Source organism: Colossoma macropomum, unplaced genomic scaffold (genome assembly GCF_904425465.1).
Source record: "Colossoma macropomum unplaced genomic scaffold, Colossoma_macropomum, whole genome shotgun sequence".
Taxonomy (NCBI): Eukaryota; Metazoa; Chordata; class Actinopteri; order Characiformes; family Serrasalmidae; genus Colossoma; species Colossoma macropomum.
The window spans coordinates 26,025,312-26,037,347 of record NW_023494786.1 but is presented as its reverse complement, the minus strand read 5'-3'; the positions used below and the strand labels follow the sequence as shown (position 1 = coordinate 26,037,347).

Below are 12,036 nucleotides of genomic sequence, written 5' to 3'. Positions count from 1 at the left end.
TATGAGGGGAAACTTCGTAAAGTTTATTTTTTGCTTGAACTCCTCCTCATTTGTGTGGAAGTACAGAAGGAGGGCTCGGGTCTTCCTGACTCTGTGTGCCAATAGAGTGCTCAGGCAGATTTTGGTGTGGCTGTCTTTAGTGTCTCACTGCTTAATGACTGTATTATAGTGTGAGATTATGTAAAGTTCAGTGGTTTCACTATTTTAAGGTTTACAGAAGTCACACTGGTCGCTCAGTCTCAGAGTGCCAGTAATTAAAGACATGCAAATTCTTCTAGGGGCGATGACAGTGTGCCATCTCTGCTCCTCCCTCATCACCGCCAGGTCTCGCTTCTGATTGGACACATGGAGCAGTGATGTAGCCATGGAGACCTGTAAGAATCGTCTGTGATGGTGCCCATATGCAGTACAGGGAAATGCCAGATGTGGTATGTTCATCTCTCTCTCTAACTCTCCTTTTCTCTCACTTTATCTCTCTTCCTCTATTCTTTCTCTGACACGTTCTCTCCCTCTTTATCTTCCCTTTTTTCTCCCTCACTTTCTTGCTGTCTTTTGCCCTTTTACCTCTCTTGCCTTTCTCCCTCTCCCTTTCTCTCTCTCTCATCCCCTTTCTGTCTTGCTCTGTTGCTTTCTCTCTTGCTTTTTCTCTTACCCTTTCTTACTTCCCTTTCTCTCTCTGTTTATTTCTATTATCTCCCTCTTCCCTCTTTCTGTTCTGTCTTGATCTCTCTTTCTCACTCTATTTCTCTTTCTCTCCCTCTCTCTATCCTTTCATCTTGCTGCCAATCATTTTCTGTCTTTCTCTCGCTCACCTTGTTTTTTCTTCCCTTTCTTTCTCTTTATCTCTTTATTTCCTCTCCTTCTTCCTGGCTTCATCTCTCTTCCCTTCTCCCATTGCTGCCTTCCTTTTTATTTCACTCTCTCTCTCTCTGTCTCTGTCTCTGTCTCTCTCTCTCTCTCTCTCTCTCTCTCTCTTTCTTTCTCGCACACCCTCTCTTTCTCTCTCCCCTTCTCTCTTTTGCTCTCTTCCTCTCCTCTCCTTCTCCTTCACTGTTCTCTCTCTCCTTTCTCTAGTGCTGCCTCTCTCTCTCCTTCCCTGTTCTCTCTCTCTCTCTCTCTCTCTCTCTCTCTCTCTCTCTCTCTCCTCGCTCTCCTGGTGTTTTTCTCTCTGCGTAGCAGCAATATGAGTTTCAGATGGCAGAAACTGTCACTAGAGAGGCAGTCATGAGAAAAGCAGCTATAAAATTGTTCGGTTCTCTTCGAAATGCCATGTCCCCACAAGTCCTCCCTAATTTCCTTCAGAAGTGGGAAAGCCTTCATTGAGTGTGATGTGTACCACTTATCAAAGGCCGGAGACACACACTCACAACTCCAACTACAAAGAGAATCCTCCTTTCATAAAGAATGCAGTCATCTCCTATATAGGATCCTGCATTTGAAATAAATGGGAAAGCCTCGCCTGGAAAACAAAGAGCCAGCTACCGGAGGCAAGGAAGACATGCACTCATGAATTCGGGGGAAGTATCAACTACGGAAGGAAACTTTTAAATGATGTTTTGCACAGAAAGTGTTTTGATTTGTCAACAGAAAAGTTTCCAGCATCTTCTAGCCCCCTCGGTGTGCTTAAACAATGTCCAACGTCAGCATGTATGTTGAGGATGCCACTCAGACTCGTTCCTGAAGCTGATATACGGGACCTCTCAGGGAAACAGATACAGTGGAGCGATTTTCTTCTTTACGGCACCACTATTTAGACATGGACTTGCAGCTGGTGGAAAGCTGGAATTTCCCCAGGAACTCCTTACTTCTCATTCATCTTCTTCATGCTGTGCTCAAGGTTTAGTTCTGACCATCAGACAACTTGTTATGCTACTCTACCATTTTGCCCACTTATGGAGGCCACATTACTTTCAGCACCATCAACCAGGGCATGCTTTTAGTGGTGGGCAACCCTTAACCACGTTCTTTCATATATCCCCAAAATGAAACTTCCCTTAAACTACTTCTCTTTAAGAAATAGCAAGAAGATTGCTTCACTGGTTTTCCATTGGAGCTCTGAGGCTAATGTAAGCTTTTACCTCATTTAACTACTTGCCTAAATCATCACCCACTTACCTTAAACCAAATTGTTCATTAATCTCGAATAGACTTTATTATGTGGTTTATGACTTTGTATGAAATAGTACATTAGCATGAGGCAGTAGTGGCTTATAGTCTTTTTTGTCAGTAATTTTGTTCATTTTTATAGACAGTAGTAAGTCATACTATTTCTTTAACCACATTTGCCGGAAAGACTTGATTCTATGCTACGCACCAAGCTGAATCAAATGAGCTTTCTGGCATTTGGGCTATCTACAACTGAAAGCCAAACAGTTCACCAAAAGCAGCTGACACTAGCATGATTCCCATCCAAAACGTTTAGCCTCACATTCTTATCCAGTGTGACACACAGCTGGAGCCGCAGCGTGAGATGAGTGTGTGGGATGAGGATGGTGTCTGTGGAGTGTTGAAAGGTTGATGAGAGGGGTTTCGGCTAAGCTTGTCCCGCTCCTGCCATAATGGATGCAGATTACAGGCTGTGAAGGGGCGTGCGGCCTCATTACCAGACCCAACACAATTGATGCCTATTTATCTTGCTCTTAATTAGAAGGCAGTCTTCATACATTTTGCATTCTCACTTCAAAGTGATAAATCCAGGCAATTATAATAAGGGCTATTTAAAAATATTTAAGTAACATTGCTGTACTCTCGTGTTTAATAGTTTCCTTTTTAAGCTAGTGTTTCAGGCCAGTTAAGATATGTTTTATTTTAACCCTAGTTCCCCCATGACTTACATGCTTTGTATATTTTGTCTGAATTATTTTTCACTCATGGCTCATTGAAACAAGCAAAAAGTCATGCCAAATGTGTGGACTCTAACCTGCCAATTGATATCACACTTGTTTTTATCCTTTTGTCAATCTCTGACATCAAAACAGTCAATAAACAACTGTACAGCATATTTAGACCCATTAATATAAAAGCACATGTAATTATTATGTAATTACTATGTAATAAGTATGTAGTTACACAAAAACTATATGAAAGAACCTATGAATTGAGGCTCCTGAATGGCCCTATCATTGGAACACTGCAGATCCAATTTCCTGGACATAGCCCTCCATGGCAGGGAGTCCAAAAAGACTAATTGGCCTCTCTAGATTGGTAGGATAGCCCTTCTTGTATCCATATTTAGTGTTTTGGCAGTTAGCATTCTCCTCCAAGCATGCTAAACTGTCCACAGTCTAAAAGATGCAGTGGTGCTTGCTCTTGGAAGAACAATGTACTAGTCTTCACCCTAGTAGCATCATGTGATAGATAGAGCTATCTAGTGGTTGGGAAATGGTCATGACTAAATCATGACCACAAAAAAAAACAACACTTATGAACTGAATGTATGCCAAAATGACAAAACCTCCAGACATCTAAGGGTTAAATTAGCAGACCTGTGGTATATAGACACAATTTGGACTCCACTACAATAACCATAACCACTAACCCCATGGCTCAATGCTATTTTCCTGACAGCATAGTACTGATTCTGACCAAATCCCAGCGACCTTTCCTGATCGAGGTTAGCGTAACAGAAGAGCCGAGGTTTGATTACCCAGGTTAAAGACACATGGAGCAGTGGGTCAGACTGGATGAGAGGAGAGGGAGGAGGGTGAGCTGACAGGGCCTCAGCCCGGGCGCAGGATGTTAATAACAGCGAAATGGTGTTTAATTAGAATAGCAGCGTCTCTGCATTAACACCCTCCACTCTGGCCTGTCTGCGAGCCGGCCTTCACTGACACTGCTGTCAGCTCTGGTCATTACCGCTCCAGCTTTTAATGAATTTTCTCCCTGTAGCCATCGTGCCTTACATCTAATTAGCTGACAATAATGTATCGAAGGCGCTCGAGAGTTAAATATAAATATGCATGAATGTGCAGTGAGGATGACACCTTTCAGTGTCAAAAGGAAGTGTGTGCAGGAGTTGCTCTCACATTTGGCTGGTTCAGATCTAAGGCTCTGTAAGAGAACCTCTCAACTCTGCTGGCACACACACACACACACACACACACACACACACACACACACTCACACTCCCTAATTATCAAGAAATATCTGCAGCTCCTGCTCCACGTTAACAATGGAGAAAGTGAACAGCAGTGCAGAAACGGCTCCCCGAATCAAAGCAGGAAAATTTTGCACCTGACAAGAGCAACGCCTTCCTAAATAAATAATGAGGGGAAACACAGTCATTTTTGCAATGGAGCTTCATGGCAATACAATAAAAAATGCTTTGCCATCCGTACACAGAGTGGGTGTGCACTCAGCGCATGGTGTAGATGACAGCCTTCATAAGTCATGAAACTAGATACACCACGAGGAACTGCAAACAAGATTACAACATGCAGACTGGAGTTTTGCTGAAGATATATACACTAATGAATAGCTGTTTTCCCCACATAGAACCAAACCAGAGACTGATAATGAACACTAAAACATAATTAAAGAAGTCCGGGGCAAAAACAAATGGTGTGCTTTTCTGCGTCAGGCAGACAGGTATGTGACAGGTGCACTATTTCTGACATCAGTTAAAGCTGTGCCATGGTAATAGCACAGTCTTAGAGCAATATCGGCTAGGCATTGGAAAAAGTGTGAGTTTCTTTGGCCCCACTTATATACTAAGTGCCTCTAATAACTAATTACATTAACAAAATATGTAACAACAATGTAACCATTTATGTGTTCACTGTTACTAATGGAATACAGTAATACAGCTTATGAAATTCAACTGTTTTTACTCATGTACTTACACAGCTGTATCTTGATTGTTGTAACTGTGTAATAGAGTAATTATAATCGGATGAACTGCTATTTTTCAAAACTTTAACAAAGGTTTTCTGATTGTAATAGGAAGCGTATAATTACCTACAATGTACTTACATGTGATGCTTTCTCTTACAATCAGAGAAGTCTTTTCTGGAAAAACAGCAGTTCAATGTATTATACACGAGCATGGACATAAGAGGACTATCAAATTCTAGTTGTGTAAGTACATGAGTAATAACTGAAGCTAATACAGTGTATTTACTTTCACTGTACTAACTACACAGTTATTAAAGACAATATAAAATGAGTCTATTTTCTCTTTTGTGGCTAATTCTAGATATTCGCTAAGGTAACTAACTACGTAATCACGTAAATGTATATCACTGCTGTCATGAGAAAACCTCATATCTCTGAAATGGTCATTTTACAGGGAATGAAAACACTTGAACTTTGAATAGAAGTTAATGGAACAAACGTTTTTCCAAGTAAATTTGGACTATTTCTATTGCTCCATTCATAATGAAATTGTAACATATTGTAAAGAGCAACAGGCATTATTTGAATTAAAAAATAGAGATTCCAGGTTTTGTTCTTGTCATTAAATTAAATTTAGCAAAATGACAATAAGGGTTAAAATTCTAACAAGTTTGCTACTTTAACTCTTTAAGTATTATTATAAGTTATAGTTTTGGCCTAATTAGATTTATATAACACAGTTACTAATATGTAGTAACATAATTACATAAATAGTCATATAAGCAAACATCCTTATGAAAATAAGTTCAGGGCTATCAGGGTTGTTACGTTAACACCACTAATTTTTTTTTAACACTGTTAAAACATTTTTAAAGTTTGACCCATCAAACCATTCCAGACTGAAGCCCAGCTGCTTGTGTGCTGTATGTTGCTATGATAGAATTCACTGTTACTGCCTTCTTGCTCAAATACAGCTTTTAAATGGCCTTTAAAGCAATAACTCCATAGGCACGCTGTACATTGATCACAGAGAACTATGGAGCCTCCATTGTATCTATACTTTACAAGCTGAATGAACGAGAGCGAGACGCTACAATTACAAAGGAGTTTAAACTACTGACTGTACATATGATATCTGATATATACACTTGGTTGGAATATGTAGCCATGAAACTCCACATTCACATGATTTTCTTGTTCAGGTTCATGTGAATCCTGCTTCCACACAATGAAAATAATGCTATTGAATTATTGAACCTGGTAATACATTCTGATAAGGCTTATTTTGTCCACTCATATATAACAAAATATAACTATATGTTTGTTAACTATAACAAAATGCACTGTTTTTTTACCCACTTAAATGGCCAGGGCCCACCATTAGGCTAAAGTTCTATAACCTAAGAATAGCTCAACCAGTTTGCATTGAAGTCCCTATAGTTACTGAATAATAAGCCCTAGTATCTAATAAACCTTTTAAAGGGGTTAAATGGAAAAATCTCTTATTAGGGTAAAATTCAAGCATTACTTGAATTTAATCACTTAACAATTATTTTACATTGTTGTGCTTTCTGTTAATACAAAATAAAAACCTAAAAGGTTTATTTTCCAAATTTCCGCTGATCCATTAAACATGAAATGTTCTAACAATATAAAGAGAAACTGTACAAATTACGTACAAAAAAGGAAAAAAATGAAACAAAGACAGTGGATTTACGAGGTTTAAGAGTGCGCTGACCCCATAACCATATTTGAACATTCTGCCATCACAAAAGAGGTCGTCAAGTAATATTATAACATTTATTTTACTATACTGTGAGATATATGATACATCTCTTTTTGGATCACAATCTAATAACAATAACTGATATAATCTCTGACCTGCGATGGTATTGAGGAACATCAGGTACTCGAAGTTGGAGATTTCTCTTCTCTGCCAGCGCTGGGTCATGTTGGAGGATTTGAAAAGCTGCCGTGGCGTGGCCAGAGAGATCCGCCTGCAAAAGTACAGCTTCAGCACTTACATACTGCTGGAACATGAAGCTCCACATTTTCTGTCATTGCCTTTGGCTTCTTTATACTTGGCTCATTTCATGAGGGACCAAAAAAAGGGTAGTTTCAAGAAATGTGGACCAAATGTGAAGCATTTTGGCCAAAAGAATGTCAGGAGAACACAAAGAGCCACAGTCACACGCTGGCTTACACATGCAAGGGTGCTACACACTTTACTGTAGGGAGTAATGAAAACACCAACAGGACAGAAAGAGCTGCTTTTCAGATGAGCAAAGTGTTAATGATCTCTTTTTGAAGAAGGTTCAAGACACATGCTGAGAGCATGAGTGAGAGATGCTGGAGAGCTTTTAGACTTAAGCTAGGATCAAATCAGGGCTTTGTTCATTGTTAAAAGGCCAGTTCATTAAAAAACTGCCACTCAAAGGTTTGGAATCATCGTTTTCAAAAATATTTTACAAATTTTGTTAAAAATACATGTATAAAATGATTCTATCAGGCTAATACTCTATAGATTTTTAGCTTATTCAAAGGAATCTGTAAAATTGAAGAAATGTTCAATGATGACTGCAGATATAGACGATTTCATAATAACTAAAAAAAGCTTTATAGCATCAAAAATGAACTTAGAATAAAAATTAACATCCAGAATGCCTCATATTCAAAAAAGTGTAAATGTAAAGTCACATGTAAGTTGTGTTTTATAGTTACTCTGATGAAACATATCATTAATAAATGCTTACTAATCAGAACTGTGCTCTGAATGAGCTCATGTGGAAGGGCATCCAACAATAAAGGAAGCCCTATGCATCTTTTATACAGTGATAGAAAACATGTCACACTGAAAGCTTCAGTCACACACGGTGATATATTTCAATGGGGCCATCTTGCACATGCTGTGACCTCTCTGGCATCAGATTTAAATGAGTTTAAGGGCCCATCACCAAATTCTCAGAATGGATCGCTGGTGTGAAGTTTGGTTCCATAGGGTGAATATGAGAAGCGATTGCAAACTTTTAAATGGTAGTGTACATCTTGCCTGCCATGTGACCTCAAGAAATACAATAAGCTGTGAGACCTCAGCACTGCGTAAATATAAACTTACCAGTAGTGTCATACAATAAGAAAGCAGAAATACAGAACCATACTTAAGTCGATTTACAGTTTTACTACATTTTCATCATGGATACGTTGACTTTGACACATTCCCCTAGACCCTTTTTGCTACTTTTACTATGGTGTGTACAATGCTTTATGCCTGTCCATTGATTTGCCCCGTGAGATAAATAGAGGTTTAAAGTAAGTTAAGTAAATGAACAACTGAAAACAACAAGTTCACAAACATGGCCAGCTAGCGTACTCCTGGAGTTCTGCTTGGTAATACAATAAAGGATTTTGTCATGTGACTGTGTCTATGATGTATCTGTGCTGTCCTACTTGACAGTATTCCCCTCTGAGTGATCTATAGCCAGCCTAGAGCTCAGAGAGATGAGCCAGTCCATGGCAATCGGGGTCAAATGCAACTGTGATACAATGAGTAGAAAGTAGAGTCTATGCTGTTGCTGTTCTGTTTGTTACAGCACTATATTACTGCATGAACTGAATGTTTTGTTCTCAGACATGCTGTATGTCCACTTGGGCTCTCTTACCTAGCCTGGGGGAGACCATAGCTTGTGCCTACACCCACACGAGGCAAGCTGTAGACCACTTTCTTCACTGTGGGCTGATCGGGGAAGTTGAACATCACTGAGGCTGGAAAATGACATTAGAATATCAGAACAGAATTCAATTAACTGTATCTCAGAAAATAATAACATCTTGTGAATTCTGTGTATTGTGTGTCTTGGTGTCCGCTATTTGTGTCTTAGCTCAGGGCTACAGCCTATTTGCAGCAGCTTAAAGATTCATTTAACAAGTAGACAACAAAGCTCTTCTGTAAGTCGCTCAAGACAAGAGCATCTACTGAATCTGCTAAAACATACATCTCATCAGCTGGAATATATGTAAAGATGAGCCAGCAATCTGCTATATAGTAACAGTACAGTTTTAGACCAGGACTGCATTGTTAGCAGTAGAAAAACGTTGACTTCCCCTGAGTCACCCACTGGAGGTTTCAGATTGAATATCTGGCTGTGGTGAAAGCATTACACAATTTTTCACTTACTTCAAAATGTCCATCAGCCAAAACATGTTTGGAGTCCACATTTTGCTTCTTTAGTTTGGAAGTGAAGTGACTAGGCCAGGGGTCGGCAACCCAAATATTAAGAAGAGTCATTTTGTCCTTTCAACACAAATCAAACCCCCTTGCGAGCCACAACATTTTATGTCAATTTTAACATCTTGGCTGTAAATATGTCTCAGTATGTGCTGATGTACTAGTACAGGCTAAAAATATAATATAGGCGAAAACACAGACTTGCTTTGCTCTGCTATACGCTTTAGTTCAGCTATCATCGCTTTTCTCGCATCTCCAGCAGGAAAGTTTCCTCAAAAGTAGTATAGTTTCTTGTAAAATTTCTCTCAACGTTGGATGTTTTTTCTCATTCACCAGCTTCAATTTCTCATTCCACCTTAAATGTTACCTAAGGCGCCAGAATGTAACTGCCACATCATTTAAGGTGGAACGGGGAAATTCAAACAAGAAGCTGGCGAACGAGAAGCTCACATCTTTTTAGTGTTTGACAGTTTCTTGTTGCAGATTAAATGTATCAGGAAACCAGTTGAGTGCTTATATATGCAAATGAGTCCATTCGTCTCTAAACGATCAATGTTCGTCTTAAATCTTTCTCTTTGCTTTTTCGTTAGCTACTAGCTAGGCGAGACTGTTGTCTGCATTGCTTTGGTGACCAGCAGTCCAATCTTCAGGGTTAAAGGGTGAATAAGCAGATATAGGCTACATTTTTTTACCTAAAAATCTTATTCTGTCGTGGAGCCGCAACAGGGCAGTAAAAGAGTCATATGTTGCCAACCCCAGGCCTAGGCTAACTTTGCTAACAAATACTACAACTTAATAGTCACCATAGTCCAATCTGCCTCTGTAAAAATACATCCCCAAAACCTCTTTTAACCCACTCAAACAGTATCCAGGTCTTCACTAAGGTGGCACAGATTTCTTGATGTGGTTTATGACACAGTATGACTTACTACAAGCTATAAAAAAAAGAACAAACCTGTGGGCAATCACTTAAGATAACTGTAAGAGTCTGTATTCACAAACTACCTCAGGAGTTGGAGTACTGATGTAGAATCAGTATTTGCAACAATGACTGACTTTAAAATCAGTTCTGATTTGTGAACATCAGCCCTGGTGTTGTCTGAAAAAGGCAACCACAGCTCACAGTAAGTCATACTGTGTCCTAAACCCAAGTTTGCATGACTTTGATGAAGTCCTGGATGCGGTTTGGGGGGGTTGAGAGTTTTGGGGATGTATTTTTCTAGAATTGATTTGGGCTGGGTGACTATATATCAGCTCTAAACTAAAGAAGCAAAATTTGGACTCACATATCTTGGCTGATCAATTCCATCTGGGGTTTTCCTTTAATCAAATCACACTACACCATTTATTCAAGCTTTGCCCCATGAAACAATGAGCCACTGACCAAGTTGACCCTTTTTATATACAATATATAGAACTTTACTTCTGTTGGCCATGAAAACCTCCAGCGCTGTGTTCTGGAGCAGGTAGCGTCGGGCAAATACTGCTCGGATCTCACTGAACATCCACTTCCCATGAAGCCCTTCAGTGTAGGCCAGCACCTGAAGAGATAGAGGAAGAAAGCCAAAGATTAACCGTGGGAAGTCTAGAATTATTATTGCCTTGTATTACATAGCTGTTTATATGTAATTACATACATACTACATAGTTAGTTACATGCATTGTATCGTTTTACATAATCTGATGTCAAATCATGAAAAAAGGCAATTATGTAAAGACACTAGTTTCCATGAAACAAGACTAGGCAAAGCAACAACTTTTCATCAAATTCAAAGCACAACAAAATAATTGCTTATTGATTAATTAGCCTGTTTCAATGGGCAACAACAGGAAAAACAGCTAAACAAAATGTAAGAAAAGGAGCTTCATTTAACCTCTTAACAAGCCATGGGCCCACCAGTGGGGCCAGATTTATTACACACCTCTATGACCTAAGACTAGCTCCAATAGTTTGCATTGACGTCCCCATAGTTACTGAATAATAAGCCTTTGTATGAAATAAATATGGAATGTTAAGGGGTTAAAACAGGTGTCATTACATTTCAGCACACTTTGTGTAACGGAAAGTGATCATAAGTGCTTTGTGACGTCTTGTTATTTACATATTTGCAGCTAAATTCCAATCCAGACAGTAATGCCAGTGCCAGTGCATCACTTTGAGTGGCCTGATGTGGGTGTGATCCACTGACAAAAATATGCTACCCTTGTCAGAAATGTTGGCCGGCATCCATTAGAAACACATTCGCATGACAGTGATGCTTGCTAGCTTTGATTGTCAAAGCTGAGACGCTTCTAAAAAGCGATACCCACTAGCCTGCATGTTTCTGACACTCCTCTCTCCACTGACTTGCTTCTTCCACTGGGCCACTGCAACATGACCCCCGCAGGGATCAGGAGACTGTAAATAATCAATACCAACACAGGGCCTGGCTGAAAGAGGGATCATTAGTGCAGCTCTATGGAGGGACCCCAGGGGCCTCAGAGGGCTGGATCAAGACTCTCTCACTGACAGGTGAAAATAAGGCCCCTTCAGCTGCCTCAAAACGACAAAGAGGGATGTGCATACTATTCTCTCTCTGATGTACACACATGTATATAGATATGCACGCACACACAGCCTGAGCACACAAACAGCTTCCAGATTGGGAAGCATGCAGATGAAAGGCCTTTCTGCCTTCATGCAGGGATGAAGTGAGACTTGACATTCTCGACTGCAAGAGAAAGTGAGCTTTGGGTGGAAGGGCAACACGTACAGTGAGAGAGAGAGAGAGAGGAGAGAGAGAGAAAGAGAGAGAGAGAGAGAGGCCACAGCAGGGTTAGCCCCCATTCTACTGCTCATTTAACCCGGAAACATATTACACGAGTTGACCTGTCTATACTTTGTGTTCTTTCGTAGCAACCGTTGCAAGGTTGTTCAAGCTTTATTAAACGTTCGGAAGAAATCACATTCATCTCAATGAGAAACAGTCGCACAGAAA

The 12,036-nt window shown here is 39.8% G+C and overlaps 1 protein-coding gene across 1 annotated transcript in view; it reads right to left on the bottom strand.

Annotated features, from left to right (window-relative positions):
- The window catches only part of LOC118804418 (neurobeachin-like), a 235,488-nt gene that overhangs the window by 90,433 nt on the left and 133,019 nt on the right, over positions 1-12,036 (bottom strand). The window contains exons 10-12 of the mRNA XM_036564932.1: positions 10,482-10,599; positions 8,493-8,595; positions 6,715-6,830 (exon numbers count right to left, since the gene is read on the bottom strand). Coding sequence (XP_036420825.1) covers positions 6,715-6,830; positions 8,493-8,595; positions 10,482-10,599 — 337 coding nt within the window. The remainder of the gene's footprint in view (positions 1-6,714; positions 6,831-8,492; positions 8,596-10,481; positions 10,600-12,036) is intronic.